The sequence below is a fragment of the Parasteatoda tepidariorum genome, chromosome 12, assembly GCF_982258835.1.
Source record: "Parasteatoda tepidariorum strain Cologne lab strain chromosome 12, Ptep-v5.0, whole genome shotgun sequence".
Taxonomy (NCBI): domain Eukaryota; kingdom Metazoa; phylum Arthropoda; class Arachnida; order Araneae; family Theridiidae; genus Parasteatoda; species Parasteatoda tepidariorum.
The window spans coordinates 49,538,429-49,561,546 of record NC_141766.1 but is presented as its reverse complement, the minus strand read 5'-3'; the positions used below and the strand labels follow the sequence as shown (position 1 = coordinate 49,561,546).

At 28.2% G+C, this 23,118-nt stretch overlaps 1 protein-coding gene across 4 annotated transcripts in view; it reads left to right on the top strand.

Moving 5' to 3' along the window:
- Positions 1-23,118, top strand: part of LOC107455346 (atrial natriuretic peptide-converting enzyme) — a 411,323-nt gene that overhangs the window by 337,477 nt on the left and 50,728 nt on the right. For all 4 annotated transcript variants that reach the window (XM_071188087.2, XM_071188086.2, XM_071188085.2 and 1 more), the window contains one exon: positions 12,599-12,711. In XM_071188087.2, the coding sequence (XP_071044188.2) occupies positions 12,599-12,711 (113 nt within the window). The remainder of the gene's footprint in view (positions 1-12,598; positions 12,712-23,118) is intronic.

Sequence of the window (23,118 nt, the reverse complement as noted above, 5' to 3'; positions counted from 1 at the left end):
GAATCCTGCCGGCAACCAACGACATCTCTCGCCTATTCATTTTGCTCAAAAATGAGTATGCTGTTTCAATTTTAAATATATGGGGTTTTCAAATTCAATTATTATTTATTTTGACACATTTTTCACGCATTTATTTTAACATATATTTTCTCAACTTTAAAAAACTCTTTTTTTTTCACAGTGTATTGCAGATTTTTTTAATACACCAATTTTTGCGAAAATAAAACATTTAAAAAAATTCAAATTCCCAAGCATCATTGAAATTTGTTTACGTCAGGAAATCCTAAAAAATGAAATATTCCTATTTAATTCTGTAAAAAATGTTTAGTTATATATTTTAAAATTTAAGTCTATTTTTCAGGATTTTTCCGAGTTCTTAATACAAGTTCTTAGCTCTTAAATGAATAAAATTTTTTCATGTGTTCACATTTTAGACTTCGATATACTTAGGGTAATTATGCAATGAGGCAGGATCACTTAGGAATGCGTTGCGGGGTCCTTTTTTTTCGTCATTATGCAATAATTTGTTGCAATTTTATCATTTGAAACAATTTTTCATTATCTGAAACTTCATGGTTAATTTAGGTTCACCAGAATTAACTTTCCACTAAATTTTAAGTTTTGAAATGCTTACATAGGTGATACAGAATTTGACATGATACGTTTCTCCCATGATATAGTATCGTCTTAAGAATTGCCCCCTTTTAACGCTTTCGTCAAATTAGTATGTATTTTTATAGAAAATTAATATTTTGAGGCAATATATATAAAAATTATTTTCAAACATATGAAAAGTGGCGTATTTGAAAGGACTAGTTTAAGTATTTCTTTGGATTGTACTTAATAAAATTGGAATACCAGAATCATTTTTAACTCGTTAAAACGTAGAAAAATGACAGATAAGTTTTTATCAAGGAAAACTTTATAAATAGAAGTTTCTATCACTAAAAAAGAAAAAAATATTAAATATATTCGAGAAATTTGCTCCGACAAAAAGTACTTTCAAGAAATCTTACCGGCTGTCATATTTTTCGAAAATTGATGGGCAGCTTTAGCGCCATCTGTTGTTGTACGAGTAAACTGATTAAGGCATGGGAAGTTCTATTTTAATGTTTCTTAAGAAAGGGAGCATAAATTTATCATGAAAATTCGAATCTTGTCAAGAATATTTTAAAGACCAAAAGAAAAATAAATCATTGAACAAGGAAATTTTCATACTAAGCTTCAATTTATTTTTTACTGATTTATCTTTTACAAGAACACCAAAGTTTGTGATTATATTATGGGCCTTTTTGTATTTATTTTTAATATTACATAAAGATTATGTTTTCATATTTTTAATATATAAAGATTGTTTTCGTATTTTAAATGTTACATTAAGATAATAAAAACGATTTTTTATTTTGTCATAATGCATTTTTACTTGTTTATGAACATATGCTTGTTTCTAAAATATTTTTTATTCTGATGTTTTTTTTAATATGAAAATTGAGTGGTTTTTAAAATAGGAAATGTACCAGCATTTTTGTTATTAACTTTCTTTTAAAAAAGAAATCCATCTTGATTCATATTTATTACTTTAAATCTGTAATTGTCGAAGATTATTTAATATTAAAATGTCCTGACCTTGACCAACTAAAATGTCCTGACCGAGTTATCTTATTAAAGAAATATATTATTATTTTATTAAAGAAAATTGTACTTATGCATGTTTGTATGTTAAAAAATAGCAAAAAAAAACTGGTTTTATTTTAATTCATGAAATTTAAGAAAAACTGTTTAAAAATAATCATTTATGCATGTTTCCGATGTGAATCTCCTCCAGAATTGCTTTCTCTATGTTTTCATTCTTTGTATAAAAGTTTCGTGATAAAAGAACAGAGAAAATGCACACGCTTAAAAAAATAAACATTTAAGTTTTCAAAATAATTTTAGTCATTTAAATTGTTTTTCAATAGCTTTATATCTTATTTAATTTTTCGAAATAAAGCAGAACACCTTTTGTTTAAATTCTGTTTAAATTCTAAGTCCATTTTTGAAAGTTTTTTTAGGTATGCAAAAATATCTCCCTACCAGACATTCAAAATTTTTAAAATAATAAACATTTAGTGAAAACTAACAAATATCTAATTCATACAAATTATAAAGACAATTTTTATAAGAGTTTGAAAGTTCCTTTAAAAAAATCTGTAATCTGGTTAAGAGAAACAAATTTTTAACACATAAAATAAAGAAAGATGACGTAAGGGCCTTAGTGTAAGACCTGAAAAAAATGACAGGTTTTGGTCAGAAAAATGACCGTGATATCCACGTATATTCCATTCAGTATATATATATATATATATATATATATATATATATATATATATATATATATATATATATATATTTCATATATATATATATATATTTCATATATATATATATATATATTTCATATATATATATATATATATATATATATATATATATATATATATATATTTCATATATATATATATATATATATATATATATATATATATATATATATTTCATATATATATATATATATATATATATATATATATATATATATATATATATATATATATATATATATATATATATATATATATATATATATATATATATATATATATGTGTGTGTGTGTGTCACGGCGAAAGACCGAAATCTGTGGTTGTTGATGATTCACCTGTGAATGTCGACAAGCACCAAATACGTCGGTGAAAGATCGAATATTTCATTACATTCTTGTACATTCGGACCCTCACCGGTGTATGTCGACAATCACAGATATGCTTTGGTGAATATTCGAAATATTTATTACATTCGATTTGATATGAATTTATTCGTGGACATAATTACATTTATTCGATATTTTAACCCTACAGTGATGTTTTTTTAAGGTTAAGTGCCACTGCCCGGTATACATTTGCCCGGTATAACCTTAAAAAAAATATCAGTGTAGGGTATACCGGGCAAATGTATACCGGAACGTGGCACTTAACCTTAAAAAAACATCAGTGTAGGGTATACCGGGCAAATGCATACCTGGCAGTGGCACTTAACCTTAAAAAAATATCAGTGTAGGGTAAGTGCCACTGCCAGGTATGCATTTGCCCGGTATACCCTACATTGATGTTTTTTAAGGTTAAGTGCCACTGCCCGGTATACATTTGCCCGGTATACCCAACACTGATATTTTTTTAAGGTCAAGTGCCATTGTCCGGTAAATATTTGCCCGATACTCCAAACACTGATGTTTCTTCTAATCTATCGTCAGTAAGTATTAAAATATAGAATAAATATATCAAATAAATATAATAATATTAACGAATAAATTAATATAAAATTGGATATGACAAATATTTCGGACATTCACCGCAGCGACTATATGATTGTTGACATTCACCAATGAGAGTCAGAAATAAGGGTAATTAGCAAATATTTCGGACATACACAAAGCAACTACGTGAATGTTGACATTCACCGGTGAATGTCGACATTCTCCAGATTTCGGTGTTTCACCGTAACATATATATATATATAATGTGTGTGAGTATGTGCGTCATCTAGTTAAGAGAAACAAAAACTAATTGTATAAGGTTTCAAATATTAAAATTTGTTCTTATGTGAGAATATACTGTACTTTAATATTGAAAAATATTTACTAAACATTTTCAGTTTTATTATTTAACATTCTGTTTTGCTGCATAATATTCTCTTGAGTATTAAAAGTAATTAATTATAAGGCAAAGAATTTCAATTAAAATCTCTCATATCAGTTCACTTTATTCATAACTCAAGTATGACTTTCAAAACAACATAAAGATGTAACAACTAATTACTTTCTAAATTTTTATGTCGAAAATATTTTCTGCAAACAAAACTGAAATGGATTTCTTCATTCATAAGATACGAAAAAAAGAAACGTTCTTCTTTTGATTAAATTTAATTTAAGAGTTTATTTCCATGTTTCCAATTTCTAATCAACTCTGGCTTGTTAACTGGATAAAACTTTTAGTTTTTTACAAACTTTGTGCATTATTTCACTGACATAATTAATATTTTCGAAGTTTCTATCTCATTCTTTACAAACAGAAGTAAAAAAATATATGTTTTTCTTCCTTAACAGTAGTTACAATTCTTCTATTCAGTCCATAAATTCCCTCTTAATTGTGGACCAGAGTAAAAAATTGAAAAGAAAGAATAGAAAGTATTTTCCGAACAATTCTTTCTTAAAAATTAAAAACATTTTAAGTTGGAAAAAAATATAAAACATTAAAGAAATATCTCAAAGCATAAAGGAAAAGAACTTTGTATTTACTTAAAAATAAATATCTCCTTTTTTGTAGAAATGTCGAAGCAAAAACAATACGCAATTTTATATTAATAGATTAAAATGGATTGTTTCTTTATAAAAATTACTCTCATTTTAGAATTACTTTTAAAATTAACTGTTGTTAGTTAAAAAAAATTATTAAAGAATGGGAAAAATAGAGTTCTTATTTCATTACCTCAATAAACCTTATTTGATTTGATTTATTCAAATGAAATTAAATGATATTTTATAAATAAACTCTTATTTGCAGTAAGGCGCACACCAAGATTGAAAATGTGATAAATTTTAGATACGTACATGGCGTTTAACGGGGATTTTCTACTTTTGAAATTAAAAAGTTCGGAAGCAAAGAATCATAGATTATTGGAACAAACAGTGTATAGTGAAAAGTGCAAAAAACTTTACATTTTCGAAACTAGTTCCAAAATTCGCTGACAGATAGCGCTGTATGCTATTTAGAGTTCTTTGAAGGAAAACATTCGCCATTGGACTATAATCTTACCGGGAATATCCCGATACCAGAAACACGTGTCGCTCGTTTGAATGCATGGCATTAACCTCCTAAGCAAGTAAGACAACTTCACAGAATTTCACGTTTTACTGCTAGAAATGGTAGCTTCAATCACCGAGGGCTTGCAGCACCATCTGTTGATTACTTCATTAACGAAATTCCAAGATTTTCAAATACAATTTTTACTCCTTTCACAAGAACTATACCCTTTGCTTCATTCATCTACCGTCCTTTGCTTCCAAGATTTGTAGTTTTATAATCAACCAGTCATCCACTAAATATTCTGTATTTTGTGTACGCTGTAAGAAAATCCAGCTCAAAATATGGTACTAAGTGTCGGCATTCAAGATGCCGTTGTTTTTTACAGTGGAATACATTTTCACCGTAACTGGAAATCTGACAAAGCCTTATTTTAACAGTAATAGTTACAATAAAATCACTGAATAACTCTAAAAATAATCTGTAGAAATTACAATGTAAATTTGGATGAGGGAATTTTAAAACAAAAATTAATTTTGCTCTTAGAGCTACATATTAATGACTTTTTTAGTATATGTTTTGTCGCAATGTACAAGTTTAAAAACATTGTAAATAATAGCGATCACGTAAATGGTGTGGCAAAGGCACGTCATTAGGATTAACATTGCATAAGAACCCGTATCAGTTAATGTCGTCGTATCCATAAATGTCCCTGATTAGGGATGTTTCCCTGTTATGACCTGTTTAGAAGCAAGTGAAGAAACAGTTCATAGTGGAGAAGTGCCCCAGCAGCTCTTGAAGACATTTCCGGGCATGGGTTTCTATGCAATTTTAAGCCTTATGATACGCCCTAAACGTTTGTTGCAACAATTTTGCAACGCCCTACTATATAGAACGCGCTTTCGTGCCACAGGTCCTTGGTTCGATCCTTGGGCCGGGTAGGGTCGACTCAGTCTTCCATCCATCCAGTGGGTCAATATAACTGAACTTGTATATTAATAGACAAAAAATAGACTGAAAATCTCATTAAAAAAACTGTAGCTTGGAGAAAAAAAACACCGATTGCAGATCCTTTGCGTATAAGTAAACCGATTGCGTAGAAATATCCGAGATCTATTAAATAAAAAAATAAATAAATAAATGTATTACTCAGTGTTTATATGGTCATTTTTAATATGGTCAAGTTGTTGTATATTCCTCTGATATCGACCTATTATCTTCATACTTGTTACCTTTAAACGGATGTCACTAAACATAAGCGCTCAGGAATTATTATTATTTTTTAAATTAAATAATTATCTTTAAGCATTAACTGTTTTTTGCAGTAGTATCATAATTATAAATACAAACTAAAACTCATTTCTTATTTATCTCTCACATACGCGTGATTGCTTGAAAAAAAAGTTCAAATTCTCTAATTTAAAAGCACTAAAATTAAGGTTATTTTTATTTTGATTTATTTTAGTTTTAAAAATACCAAAAAAAATCGAAACACTCTTTGTATTCAAAACATTTTTCTTCCTACAAAAATAAATTAAATTGTATCGTCTTCACTTACATCAGTATTCTTCAGTTTCACTATTTAAAACAAATAATTTTACTGAGATTTTCTTGAAGAAAAAACTACAATTTTTTCTCTTTTCTCTGAATTCAAAAATTACTCTTTCAAAAACCTTTTCAAAAATAGTTTCTTTTCTGCCAGTCCGGTGATCATTTCCACAGAAATACGCTTTCTTGGCGAGATTTATTGTTTTTGTTCTTAAAGAAAGCTATTTAACATTTTCATCATTCGCTTTTGAATTTTGTAACAACATGCTTTAGGGGAAATCTTAACTTTATTTAAAATTTTCTCAATACAGGAAGTATGTGGCTGAATTTGTTTTGTGTTCTTTTCTTTCCTTTTTTTATATTCGGATGGTAATAACCACACTTCAAAATTCCATAAAACAAGAAAGAGTGTAAAGCTTCATTTTATTCCTTAATACACACTTTCCAAAAAACAAACATTAATTACGTTAAACGAAACATAATTTATTGTTGTAAAAAAATCTACTTTATTTGAGAGTTACGGCTTGTTTGATGTTTTTACTTTACGGCTTGTTTGATGTTTTTACTTATAAAGCTATTTCAGCGAATCTATTCTAATGCAATAAAAAATTAAAATCTGAAATCACAGTTAATCAATGCAATAGGTATTAGTTTAAATAGGTTTTAATAATTTGTGAAATTTCCAAACTGCACTATCAGAAATTTCTCGGAAAAAAATGACTAAATAATAATTTATTTTATTTTTGTTTTACCATATTTATCCAAAACAGTGGAATAACAATAAAAAGATGGTATTCATATTGTTAACTATTAGAAAAATTCTTTATTGACTGTTTTCACCTAATATAGATAAATAACCAGAATTTTAGACGCGCAAACAAAGTTCACCATAATAAGTCACTTAGTTTCTTGCAGTTTAATACGTACGTTACCCGAGAATGCCGACAGACTGGCTGAACAGGGGTTCGAATCCCAACGTGTACTCCGCAATATTTCTTCCATTCCTATAACGCATGAAGAGTTCTCAGTGTCTTAAACTCTTCATTTGGTGGCTTTTGACTATTGAAATACGAAAAACTCATTAACGAAGAAGCAGCAACACCACAGACCTTCTAAGCACAAGAGAGTTTGTATTTCCTATATTAGTAAACTGACTCATAATAAAATAAATAATATAGTTTTACTATAAATATTCGATATTATATTCCATGGAATATTTAGTAAAAAGGAATTCTGACATTTTGGTCACAAAAAAGTTTCATCGTACGTTTGTACATTTTTAGTTAATTAGTATGTTGGTTTGGACTTGAATACAGGTTTGGTATTTATTTCCTAAGATCAGAAGCAATGGGCGTGAACTTTGTGGATGTAGTGCCTATTTTTGATTAGAGTTGAGATATTGTTTTCAATCCAAAAATTAGCAAAATATTTTTGAAATTTTAAAAATCGCTTTTTCTTATTTTAAATTTTAATAGCTATCTGCGGGCCAAAATAGCCTAAGTATAAAATGCAATTGAGTATATAATTAGATGGGTAGCTATTTAGGATTAAGGAAACGAAACTATACGCGTGGTGCGCAGCACTTTTAAAAAGTGCTTAAAGATGCTTATTTTCAATTTTCGTTTTTTAAAAGCCATTAGAGGTGCTTTTTTTATGGAGAGTTTTTAAAAAGTGCTTAATTTTTCCTTTTTGAAAATGAGATTTTTTTTTTCTTTATCATGTCGATTTACGCTGCGTATAAGGCAAAAGCGTGGTTTTCACATTGCTCTATTCAGCGTTTTCACAATTCATTCAAACACAATTCATTTCGGCGTGTAGTTGGTCCTTAACATATGATAGTGCCAATCATGTTACATATTTGATGAAATACTTGGGAGCCCGCATCTGCGTCCAATGAACACGATTCGGCGAGATTCTTGCATTCTCATGTGCAACTCAGTTGCATTTCGCAAGATAATCTCAATTTCAAGCTTCATTTTTCACCCTCTGAAATCTAACCGAAAAATCTCTCGATCTTCTTATGGTGGCTAATGTAATCAAGAAAAGAGTTGTTTGTCAGAAACTAGTTATTTTATTATGATCATGTAAAGTCTTAGAAAATTATTTTGCATTTTTTTAATGTATATAGTGCTTAAAAAGAATTTTTTAGTGCTTGAAAAGTACTTTAAAGGTGCTAATTTTTTGTTTTGGCTACTCACCCTGATACATTAGCATCTAAATAGAATTTCCCACTTTTCTAAACATACATTAGTATTTATGAGCTACGTTTTATTTATTTAATTTTGTGTGCAAGCTTACCAATTCCGAATTCGTCTCGCGAATGTTTTTGTATGCATCTAATGAGGAGAGGAAATAATTTCTTAAATATATAATTTAATAATTAATATTTAATTAAATCTTAAATATTTAATTAGATTAAAAAACTAACAAAAAATTATTCGAACATCAATACTTAGAAATTATTTAAATAAATGTATAAAATCTTTTATATTAAATGGACACGATTTTATAGAGTTTAATTAATTAGTGCAAGAGAAATAAAAATAGAATCTGCTCACAATTGCTGATTTAACTGTAAGTTTCCCATCTTTATAATATATATATATATATATTTTTACTCACGATAAAAATTAACCTTAGCAAAAAAGGAAAAGAAAATTTTAAAAAAGTACTGAGAATAAATTTGTAACATAACTCAAATCATTAAATTTTTCTTAAACAAGCTTTAATAAGAATACATTTTTTCTTACGCTTAACTTTAAAAATCATAACTTTCAATTTATTTACATACAAAATAGATTTTGTCTTGCATTATTTTCTCTTTCACTTGCTGCATAATTATTTTCTAACTGAATAAAATTAATCCATTTTGAAAATTTTATATTTTTTGATTTGAAAAATAATAGATTAGATTAGATTTAATAGATTTTTTGATTTGAAACTAGTTTATATTAGAAAAATTTCATTATTTTTTTATAAGTGATGAAAGAATTAAATATCTATAAAAGTTAAGAATTGGATATGAATTCGTTTTGACTTTACTCTGTAGTGGCTTCAAATAGTTCTAGAACTTAAAATGCATTTTTTATCATAAAGAAAAGTAATGTGGAATCAGATTTTGCAATAACTAAAAATTATTGCAATAACAAACTGAAAATTGCTACATTAGAAAATATAATTCTACAATCTAAGACTCAATAACTTTATAGAAATAATTTAAAATTTTGAAAAACTGCTTAGTATACAGGGTGATTCTAAAAAGATGGGCAAAATTTTAGGAAGTGATAGTACACACCCAAGCAAACAATTTTTATCAAAGAATGCATGGTCGAAAACAAAACGCAAAGGTGCTGGTGCATTTGGAAAGTTGTTTGATGCAAACGTGAAAGCACCATTCCTGTTACGAGTTACTGCGCTGCGTTACTTGTCACCAAGCTTTCGGCCGCTGCAGGGAAAGTTCGTGATATGCCTGGTGTGTTTCAGAATGTTCGCCCATTTTTTCTTCGCCGTTGTACTGCATGCATAGCCACTACCGGCCACTGTTTTGAACACTTATTGTAATCACATGCCATTAAATTTGCTTTTATAACTTCAGCGTTCTTTGTGTGTTTTTGCCTCATATAAGAACATAAACTTTGACCCCCTCTAGCGGTTTTGCGTTTAGTTTTCGACCATGCATTCTTTGATAAAAAATTGTTTGCTTGGGTGTGTACTATCACTTCCTAAAATTTTGCCCATATTTTTAGAATCACCCTGTATAATTTTATTACGAGTGAATATAACAGTTCGAAAGGAAAGTAATTCGATCTCAACGGTAGGTGAAAACTCTTTTCACCACACCTACTAAATATAGCTATTTACCTTTGATAAAAATCGAAATACGTTGGTAATATTTGGAAAAAAGTTCTTTTTAAAATGTATTGAGAAAAACCGGTATTTTCCGTAACTGTTAACAACTTGCTTACTTTAACAGAGATTTTTGCTCTCCTTACTGTATTCTATAATTTTTTTACAGTGTATGTGTATTTTTATTAAACTATAAAAATGCATTGTTAAAAGTAAAATGAAATGTTTTGTATTCAATCAAAAATTAGTAACACCTATTTTAAATTATTAAAAAAAATTAAATGTCTCATTAACGATTTGTGAAACTTTTATAGATATATTTACTAAATGTTAAAAAAAAGCACAAAAAATTTGTACTAATGCATGATTTTTTCATTTAACGGGAACCTACTCTAAACAGTTTTATACTAATATTTATAATGTATTAATAATTACTTAATGTTAGTATTAAAAGAAGATTTTGCAAAAAGTTATTTTTAAAATCAAGGTGAGTACAGTTTTTATTGTATATAACGTAAGAGTTCCGAAATCCCTTTTTATTAAAGGTAAGTAATTTTTTTACCGTTAAATTATAAACAAAGCATTCTTTAAACATAATTAATTAATGCTTGTACCCTAACAATATTTTAATCTGTTCATTCTATACATTAAAATTTTAATTAGAAAACATTTAATAATTTAAGACGCTTTTTAGGAAGAGGATTTAAGGCTTCCTTTAATTTCTTTTTAATTTCACAAGAACAATATTATTCTTTTCATGCATATATACCTCCAACAAAGCCCTGTGTATGTTCTTAATTCTTATCAAACAATAAAGTATTTTGTGAGAAATATTTTTTTTTATGGATAGTAAATAAGTTGCTCTGTTTTTTTACCATTTCTGAAAAAAAAATAATACCTAACTGTTTAAAATATTTTTTATAGATTACAAATTGGGATTTTGTGTATTTATTATCTATGTTAAAACATTAAAGAATATTTGTTAGATTTTAAATTTATTGATAAATACCTTGAATAAGTATAGTTGATAAATATATAAAATACTAATAATTATAAAATAAATATATATTTCACATTTTCTATTAAACATGTGATTTGTAATTAATATCAAATAGCCGCATATTTCCATACTGTGGGTAGGTAGGAACGTACTTTATTTACGCAGCACTAGAGCTGCACAATGGGCTATTGGCGACGGTTTGGGAAACATCCCTGAGGATGATCTGAAGACATGCCATTACAATTTTGTACCTCTGCAGAACTGATGGCTCTACCGTTTTGGTAGCCCGATCCCGAGCTCGATTCCGAGAACTTTTCGGTTGAACAGTTTAATGAGGACTGATATCGCGTACCCTCGATCCCTACGCAGGCTGAAGTGGTCACCCACTCGCTTACTGACCGCAGCTAGTGATGCTTGACTTCGGTGTTCTACTGGGAGCCAGATCTTTACGAACAGTCAACTGGGGGCCTCCATACTGTGAGATATGTTATTTTTTAAATAAATAAACCGAATACTATATTCCAAGTTTTGAAATTTTTTCAAATGTAATATTTTTATTCGAAATGAAGTAAATAATGGCTGAATTCGAATTGAATAAATAATACAACACAGACTAATTTTTCAAAAGCAACAAAACATATTTTTATGTTAGCTTTGTCCTTGGTGGGTTGCGTATATATACTAGAAAAATCTATGGTTCCAAATTTTAAAAAAAAAAGAAAACAATTGCACAGGAGACAATATAACAAACGCCAACAAACTTTAAAACATAAAAGTCAATTGAGTATTTATTTCATTTTTTATAATTCAATTTAATTTCCTAATGTAGAATGCGTAACAGTTGTATCACGCTAACGTCATTCAGCAAATTCGTAGGGTTTTAAGGGAATTAAAGGACATGCTATCAATTAAAATATTAAGGATCTAGAGATTAAATCTCCAACGATGTACAAAATGCACGCAAACTATTGAGTATGCAAAGAGGACACAAAGAAATTATAAAACTTGATGTAGGACAAAATTTGAAAACAGGTATTAAAATACGTTTATTTGGCTTTCAGTGTTAAAATCGTGTGCTATTACTTCAATTTTTAAGCAGTAAGTAAAAATTTCATAGTTGATGAAAAAAATAGGCATAACATACAGTTTAAAATATGAAGTTATTGCACTTCACTTTCGAAATGACTTAAATAATTTTTAGAAAATATCTAATATTAATCAAACATCAAATCTTGCACAAAATAAAAAGTTTTCTTTTTTGAAATTAAATTTTATTTATTATTTTTTATCAATGCAGAAATAATACAATGTAAAATACAACCAAAGTACAATTTTTAGTTATTGATTCGAGATTTTATCCCTTTACAGAACGAGTCTACAAAGGCAGTTTTGTAATTCTTGGGGGGGACAAGTACAGCTCTAGCCTTGCTGACACCCTCTCTGATGATTTCCAAGAGAAAGCAAATGCTTATAAAGCAAGGGTAAGTAGCTTTATTTACTCTATTTTATCTAAATGCAATTTAAGAGCTTGGGGCAAATTTAATGGTAAACCATACAATTAAAAGAAGTTTCTAGGTTAAAAACATCAAGGTTTCCATGTTTTACATGTATTGTGTAATCGAGCAGAAATACCTATCTGGAAATAATAACATGAAACAATTTGATGTAAATATTTCAACTTGTTTATCACTATGTTGCCCCTAGTCTCTAAATTATGAAAATAAACAATCAATGGTAATGGTAAGCACATTTTCTTTTCTCCAAATAAACCAACAATATTTTTAAGCATAAAACTTAGAGTTACATTGTTTACACATTTAATCATCAAAAAAGTAAATTTTTTGCTCACGTTTTTTCTTTAAGATTTTTTAATGTAAAAATTATAACCTAAATATAAATATTTTTATTTACAAATATATTGTTGCAAGACTAGCTATTTTTCAATGGGATTTTCTTTCATATTATGAAGCACATCATAAAGAAAAACTACCAGCGTCATACAAATCAGCAACATGTTTTCATTAAGATAACTTTTAAAAAATATCGAGATTTAGTTTAGAAAATGCTCAAATAACAAATCATAGAAGATAAAAAAATTGTCTTTGATAAAAACGGGAAAAATCGCTGCAGACGTCTAGACATTATTTCATTAAGAAACCAAGTTCTAAATATTTATCAAATAAATAACATGCAAGTTGAATGTGCGGAATTAATTATTGGAGAAGATTAGGTAAATAATAGAAGCGTAACTTTTAATTTCAACCCACATAGCATAAGGGGAATACAATGTTGCGTAATTCTTTGCAAAGTATAACAATTATTAAATTTCAAGGAAGTGTAGAGGATTTATCTTCTTTGTTGACTATCCAGGTCGTAACATTTGTAAAATTTAAAAAATATATTCAACTCTAGAACGTTGATATTCAAAATTACTTAAATTCGTCATACCTTTTTTTTAGTAAAGATCTAAATATCAAAAGGTTCTTTCAAAATAAATTATAAAGGGAAAGTAACTGATTCGTTACGTATATTTACATTGTGTCTGGATAATCTTTCAGTGTGTAAAGAAAATTCAATTTTCCATTTAAATAAACTTTGTATTTTGTGATGCTGAAAATTATTTTTTTCTTAATTTAGTTTTTGGATATCTACGGCATACTTTTTTTACCTTGAAGAAATCAATCTTTTTTTCTAACTTGTATAAATTAAACCCACATTCTTAAAGTGATTTAACCCCAAAATATTTAAGTGATTTTTCGTCTCTTTCAATACGATTATCCCTTTCGATGCATTCCGATTCGATTAAATTGGTCAAAAACATGTTAGTACAGTGCAGTTTTTACACTTCCGAATCCATAACAATTAGAAGTTTAACGTTCTCCCTGTCCCTGACGATGCATTCCGATTCTATTAAGTTGGTCGAAAGCATGTTAGTAAAGTGCAGTTTGTACACATCCGACTCTATAACAATTAGAAGTTTAACGTTCTCCCGGTTGTCTACAAACTTTGGGCACTACTACTCAATCTTTATCTTCAATTCGGATATCGTGAATTTAAAGCCTCGATCGGATTACTTCATTTGGCTTACTCGAAACTCAACAGCACCTGGTATCTTTGTAATACAGTAACGGATAAAAAAAAAAGAAACATTTTTCCTGAATATATGCATTGTTGAAAGATAACATATGTATTATTGTATATACAGTGTGAGCTTAATGCAGTGTGCCATTTAACCAACAAAAATCAAATCCTTACAGCTTGTTTATAATATCTACGGGTTCTTTTTCCATCGTTGAGGAAATCAACGTTTTTGTGAACCTCAAATGGCTTCAGGCATTTCTAGTCTTTTTTTTTCTCTTCATTTTCCTTCAATTCAATCCGATTCTATTAAGTTTGTCTATAACTAGATTGTAAGTGTCTTACTATAACAGTTAAACATTTAACATTCTTCAGAATGTTTACAATCTCCAGGTACCACGAGCCATCTTCAATTCGGATACCACGACTTTGAAGCCTCGAGTGAATTAGTTCATTAAGTTTACTAGAATCCCAACAGCACCTGGTATTTTAATAGTAATACAGTGGCAGGCAAAAAAAAAGAAGAAAAAACGACATATTTGGACTGCGACATATTTGAAAAAGAGAAAAAGCATTATTTTTCAAAAATAAAGTTTAGTTTTATGATAGTACGTGTTTGTTTAACGATAAATATGCTTGCAAGATATTAAGATATTTGTGTGTTGTAGTTCTAGTTGGTAACCTTCTCTCAGCCTGATCCCACCCTTTTCGAACATCACTTTCAAGATTGTCAATTTTTTCTGTAATCCCTCGTGTTGAACATTTCTTTTTTAGCTGAAACAGCTATATTTTTTTCTGTTTCGTCAATTAAAATTACAGAACCATTGTTTCATTGTTTGAAAAAAAGGACGTAAACGGCTTTATCTTTTTACTGCAGCATTTATAGAAACCTGATGTCATAATCACTATACAATAAACTTCAAATAACTTTATAATGGAAGTATGGAATGATTTCGTAGCTTGATTTCACACAATTAAGCTATTTCATGCGTTTCCTAGGTAATGCAGTTTTCAATTAATATTTTTTTCTAGGTAATGCAGTTTTTTTTCCGACACTGTTCTTGTTCATTTTTTAAAACTTATTTAAATTACCACTGATTCAGTTTACCAGAAGTGCAAAATGTTGCTGATGTTTAGTGTGGGTTGGTGTCAAGCCGAAACAGGGTTAGTTTATTTACATTTGTTCAGTTTTGTTTTGTCAGACTTAGTTTACAACACTGTTAGGTATCCTTACCTAACTCTGCAATACACTACATTGATTTTGAGACGTCGTCAACAGTCACCATTAAAAAATTTAAAAAAATTTTACCTTAGAAATTAGTAATCACATTATTTTAAGATTTTTAAAAAATTATATAAAAATATTGTTTTTTATATTTTAAACGATTTCTTCCTTACAATTAGTTCAAACAGCATTTTAACTTTGTGATGGACATTACACGAATATCTCATAATTCAACTACATCTGAATCCATTTATCTTGCTTTTATTTTATTTACAAGAAATTGTATAAGACTTGCATTCTCTAAAATGGAGCATAACATGAGTGTTTCTATTTTTGAATCATTTATGCACTCTATTTCTTAAAAATGTTAATTGTAAAAATGAAACAGTGTAAAAATGTAAAAATGAACGCATTTTCTTAAAAATGTGAATTTCAAGCTTTTAAAAGAACAAGAAGTTAAATATAAGAAAATCCTATTACACATTTTAAAGAACTATTATCACATATAAACAAAATAGAAATTGAAGTAGACTCGGCTCTTTCAATAAAAAAGAATTGACTGTCTGGAAAAAGTACTTGAAATTTGAAAAATTGTACGTTCTTCTTTTTATACTATTTGATATAGGTTGTCAAAAAGTTGGAATTTCAAAAAGTACAAACTTTCTTAACTCCTCAAATAGGTTCGAATTTCTGGAAATTACTTCGACATTTATTTTACCAGGTATATAGTTTAGAATAAGTTTTATCTTTTTTTAAACATTTAATGTTAATTATAATTTTATATTTATTTGAGGAAGTTGTTTAAGGATATTTTATTACTTAAATATGTCAAAATTAAAGAAGGTAAAAGGACAAAAAATAGCCGGAACTGAATCTGCTGAGAGTTTCAAGAGTATTTTCTTAAAACATAATTTGTATTATTATACAAGGAGGAAAAAAATTCTGTTCAAATTACCGTACTGTATGACAATATCACTTCTGGTAAAAGGAACTATAATTATGCTTATTAAAACCAAAATATACGGTTCTTAAACCATTCACTTGATAATTTTTCCGTTTATTTATAAAAGGCTCATCGAAAATTTTGATTTTCAAAATTATGGTTCTTATTACCACAACTGAAAAGTAAATTTAACTGAATAAATGACTTTTTTATGCCATGCTCTAATGTATCATGATAAAATTATCAAATTTCATCACATTTACCAAATTTTATCACTTATTGCAAAATCATAACTTTTTGTAAATTTACAAATTTCATTACCTAAGTGCTTCGGTAAAGACTACTGAACATTTAAGTGTTTCCATAGACCCAGAAACACGGTAAATTTAATCATATTCTGGTAGTTTAAACTGCAATTTTTTTCTCGGTGTAAGTTAGCTCACGGTACTTTGGTCAATAACATGTTAAGTCACATTTTCAAAATGTTAAGGATAACTTTTTCAAGAGGGCGTAAGAGGCTTCGGTGTAGTGTGCTATTGTCTAGCTGAATTTCTGGAAACTTGCGAAGTACTTATCTGGAAACAATACTGTGAGACAATTTAATATCAAGATGCTGAATTAGAGAAAATATAGCCTTATTTTATATTCCTTCAAGCCTTGGACTAGTATTCTTTCTTTCTAAATAAAACAAGTCTTAATGAGTTTCTTGTCAAAGTCAATTATCAATCTTGTCAATAATCAATCTTGTCAATTGGTTATGAAAAAAGATTTAATACAATTTTTAAAAAAAACATAAATATGGATACATATAAAAATGTGTAGCATCCGAAATATTCGTAATCATGAAATTTAAGAAAGCTTTCAACAATACTAAATTAATTTATCACAAAAACTAGTATTTAATTTCTCTTTTCTTAATAAAAGAACTTCAAATTTAATAAGAAGTATCAGTTATTTTTTAAGTAAAAATATAAAGTGACACATTTTATTAAGAGTTGCGTACCCTTTACTTTTTCTCGTTTAAATTGAATTATATAGCTTTTTATGAAAAATATTTTCTAACATATTTTGAAAAATTTTCCAACTATTTACATTCGCTGAAGTAATAAAATTCTAAACAATGATTACTTTAAAAATTTAAATATACATATATATTTCTAATCAAACATAGTGAAATTTTATGCTCAAAAGAGAAATATTCAATTATAGCGATTGCTGTTTTTTAAATGCAAAACTTATTGCTTTTTAATGACGCTTCACAGTCTAAACAAATGGTAGTAATATCCAAAAGATATCTGGAATAAAACCTTCGCGAGATTTGAAAATAATTCCCTCATCTATCATTTCTAGGCCTTCAAAATTTGCGTTTGAAAACAAGCAATTTATCTTCTCACCCTTTCTCGCTATCATTACGACAACTTTTAGCAAGTTTGGATGAAATAAATCACTTTAAAGTTAGATAATCCCATATCAGGTTTCAGTGGTTCCACAAACATATCACCTGCAAACTACCAATACTAAAACCGATGCATAATGAAATCAGGCATATCTGCTGATCGATGATAAAACAATCAGGCTGCAACCCGAGCACTTGCATTAGAAAGAGGATTATCTTCTGGATTTGCCTATTTCTCGAATACCTAATGCTTTCCTATAATCCTTTCACCGGGAAAGAGTCGCTAATTTGGTTTGAGCAGGTCTCGTCCGTCTCAATAATCTGCTCCATTCCTGCGTGTTCTCTGCCACTTTATCAAATCATCTAAAGAAGGTGGGCGATTGAATTCGTGTACTGAGTTTCCCCTTTAGTTTATTTACATTGCATTTTTACTGAATAAATTTTCAGCATAAAAACATTTTTATAATCGTGAGCAGCAAGTTTCGCGCAAAAGAAAGATATGTTATCAATGCATTTTTATACAAGGAATTATTTAAAAACATGATTAACATCCCAAATAATATATTTATTAAAACTTTTAAGCATTTGAAAGAGTCTAGTTAAATTCTCAAATTAAATATATTATTTGATGTTTTAGTTTTTTTACTGAGTTATAATCCTATTACTTGATATTACACAAGTCATTTTCTTATAGTTAATCAATTGTAATTAAAATGAATTAATTTTTGTTTATTAAATGCCAAATTTGATTCTACTCCTGTCAGTAACAGCTATTCCATAAAAGCAAGCATTGTTTAACGAAATTAAAACTTGTTATAAAAAAGACAATTGAGAAAAATCAACTTAACGAATACTATAACTCTTATTTTGAATTCGACACAAAACTAACGCAACTGCTCTCAGCTGGATAAATTGTTAGAGATGTGACACTTTTTGAGCTTGATGAGGCACATTATGCATATTTTTTATTGGCACCTCAAAATTGCTGTTTTTTGACTTGTGGCACTTTTCTAGCACGGTGCGACATATTGAAAGCATAAATAAAAACCAATTGAAATAAACGTAAAAAATCTCTTTAGGTTGCAGCCTTTAATGAAAATGAGGGATTCCGAAATAAAAGTAATTATCCTAAAATAAAATTTATAATTTATCATGCACTAATGTCCCAAAAAATGTAATAATATTGTAATCATAAATCAGTTTAAAAAGATAGAAGAAATAAAAAAAAGAATAAACTTACTAACGCAAACCAAATTAAAGAAAAAAACGTTAAGGATAGATTTACGAATCTAGCAGTTACAAAATTGCAAAAAAAAAAAAAAAAAAAAAAAAAAAAAAAAAAAAAAAATTTGATCAGCTTTTAGCTGGTATGGTAAAATAAATAAAATTGGTAAAAAATAGGTTTTTATTACTTGCTTGAAAAAACACACAAATTAAAATGGGTTTCTGAAGTTAGGAATAGTGCTTTATCTTCTTAGCTCTCACGTGTTTGGAAGATTATTTACATTTATAAAAAGAATATTTAAATAAAATCAAACATCTATTTTTTCTATTTTTTTCCTGCTGTACACTTTGTTTATGGCACCTTTTCATCAGCTCATCTGAGTTATCTTATACCAATAACATTTGACAGGTTATAGACGATTAAGACTTTTGTATCCTAAACTCTATATTCAACTGGATTCAATTTAGAACAAACAAGGTTGATGATGTTTTAAATATTTTTTTAAAGAAAAACTCATAAGTCCAACTTGCTTTAACTATTTTCCTTTAATGACTTTATAGTTCTACTGGTTTGCTGAAATTAGAAATGAGCTGTATATCTTCTGAGGCGTTTCGTATTTGGAAGATTATTTGCATTTATAACAGTAAAAATAAAAGAAGAAATATATGAGAAAATAATTGATAGAGGTAAATAATATTAGGTTCGATGTCTCAACCGCGGAAACAATAAATCATATTTTAATCCAATGCAAAAAATTTCGAATTCAAAGATAGTCAATTTGAAAGCTTTAATCCGTCATTAATTGCATTAATAGGAAAAATTCTCATAACAGCACATACGCCTATCACAAGATATTGGTTTTTAATCTATTTTATGAATCGATATTTATGAACCTAGTTGTGAGGGTGATATAGTCGCAACTAATGACTCTTGCGTAAATGGTTCTAAATGAATTAACTAAAAAAACCTAGATTTTTTAAAAAATCTTAACTTTATATTGTTTTAGCAGTGTTCAGCTGATTATAAGAATGTGAATCATGTTGACTTAATCATCACTAATAAATAGATAATCTTTCTTCAGCTGAACATAATTACTACCTTACAAAACCGATGCACTGAAATGATAATAAAACACTGAAATACAAAAAAAGAAAAGTTTTGGTTTGGATTTTTTCAGATTCTTCTAATTTGCTTCTCTGCAGTCTCTCAAAACAGTTTTTTTTTTTACCAAAAAAGGTCGCTAATTTGGTTTGAATACATCTGCTTTGTCTACGTAATGGGTTTTCCAGCAACTTGTTTTATGTTGTTCTTTGTTATATGATCAGGGACAAAATTAATGAACATAGCTTTTACGGTAATGGAGGAAATTAGATTGAGCCGAATTACTATTTTAAATAAAATGACGATAATATTATTGTTAAACGGAAAATTCCACTTTATATATTTTTTTTTAAATGCCTGGATATTGTACGAATACTTGAAATAGAAGCATTAAGGAAAATTTTAAAAGCGCACATAAAAGAAAAAAAATGTCTAGAGAATTTTAAAGGAATGCAAAGGAGTTACTCTATGAGAGAAGTTTTTGTGGAGAAAAAGTAAAATAAATACTTTTTTAATACTTCGTATGCAATTAATATTTTGTAAAATCATATTGTGATTTACATTAAAAAATTATTCATGCTGTTCATTTAAAAAAAGCGATAAATTGAAAACGAAATCGCAGTTTTTAAATGTCCTTGTAGTATATTTTCTAATGTTATTTTCTTTTACTTATTTATTTTTTCTTGTTCAGTGATAATACAGAACAAAATATCTTTGAATTCAATATGTTAACCATTTGTTTGCAACCAGAACATATTTTCGACAGTTAGTTATATACAAAACAAAATAAATTAATAAATCGTTGTCACGCTATTGTAACACGTTGTAATGGTTTTAATGTACAAAATGCTCATATTATGCAGTTTAGATAAGCGTAGCAGACTGATTGTAAGGTAGAACTTTTCTTTAAATCATATCTAAGTACTTAGGGATAAATAGTCATTAGATGGGTAAGCACAAAAAATTGATAAATAATTAAAAGCTCTTTGTTTTTTGAAGAATAGATCCCACTAGTTCTTTCTTGCAATGAAACTTCTTATCTATATTAAGACAGAGAAAACATCTTAAAAATAGATTTAACCAGTCAAATTTGAAAACTTTGGAACATTTTACGAGAATAATTTTATTTATTTATAATTTGTCATAGGTTATTTTTTCTATTTGTTTACAGACATTATGAATCAAAAAAGCACTAATAGTAGTCAAAAAATTTAAATTACCTCCTCTTTGAGCTGCATTTAAGAGTTTTGGTTATAAAACAAAATAAATGTTACAGTGTCACAAGTAATTGACTGTCACGCCATTAAAATATTACATATTTTCCAGTTTTTAAGTTTCCCTTATTTTATAAAAGTTAATAAAAAATTTTAGCACTGCTAAACTTTTTCCGATAAAATGAGAGTTATTCATTTTCACAAAGCGGATATAAATATCTTTATTAGTTGCATTTCTCGCTAAATATAACGTCTAATTTTCATTCAATTTAGTAGATTTGAATCGAATCGATTGAAACTGATCGATTTTTCAATGAACATCAAAATCTTTTTTTCAATATTCTTTTCTTTAGATCGCTTTCATTTTTACCTAAAAATGCTTCAAATGCAAGGTTGAGTCAAATTTTAACCAACTTTTTTGAGTTCAATTCTTACAATTTATTGAAAATTTATACTAGATATCGTGAGATTGGCTTAGCTTTTGGCAGTGTTTATTAAAGCACCAATAATGAATTTCTCCCTACATAATGAATAGGTAATTAATAAGTTTACCTTAATTAATTTTTGATTAGATTTTTCAGCTGAGAGTTTTGGGGTTAGGCTTTTTCTGCTCCCTTAGGTCTCACCCATAGAAAAGCTAAATTTTAAAATCTAAGAAATATATATCAAATTTATTGTGAAGTATCTCAGCAATTTATAAACAAACCGTGAACTCAAATGGTAAAGTGTAATGCATAACGTAGTGTAATGCCCTGATGAATGTATTGTAAAGCTAACACTTGCTGTTACATTTATATACACTTACTAGATCATTGTAGTAAAGGGGATTTATTTATTTTGATAACCAAGTGGAGCTACACATATTTTATATCAACTGTACAATACAGTTTGAAGTTGCAAGTTCAGCAATAATCTTTAAATGTAAATTATTTTGATCATAGTCACCATCCGACTTTAAAAGTAATCTATAGTATAAACATCTATTCATTACATGATTCTATTTACATGTTCAATTATGCCACTTATTGCATGTTCAATTATGAAGAAAAGAAGTATTGCTAAAATAGTTATCCACATTTTCCGTAAACAGGAGTTATAAATAGTCCGGTTTTTGTATTAGTGCATTGATGAAGAAACCGTGATTACGCAATAACCACAATATTATTCAGAAATCTCATTTTATTGCAGTACAAATTTATAGAGCCGTGATGGCTCAGGGGTTGGAGTATCCGCCTTCCAATGAGGTGAACCGGGTTCAAATCCCATCAATGGCCATCATCGAATTCTGCATCCGTCTTGCATCAACCACAGTGCTGACCTAAAATATCCTCAGTGGTAGATGGATCATCGGTTAGAGTCCTCTTGCCGTCAGGCTAACCGTGGGAAATTTTCGTGGTTTAACTCTCCATGTAATGCAAATGCGGTTTAGTTCCATCAAAAAGTCTTCCACGAAGGCAAATTTCTCCCAATACTTGATCCGAGAGTTACCTTGTCTTCTGGATTGGGTTCAAAATTACTAGGCTACGGAGTTGAACATTAGCAGTCGTAAGCCAAAAACTTTTGACCTGCTGTTCAACGACGGTTGTAAAATAAATTATAAAAACTGATGATAATCTATGGGCTTTTATTTGAAGGACATTTGATTTTGCACCTTTATTTAGTTTATCGAATTTCTAAATTTAAACAAAAGAGCTTATTATTTTAAC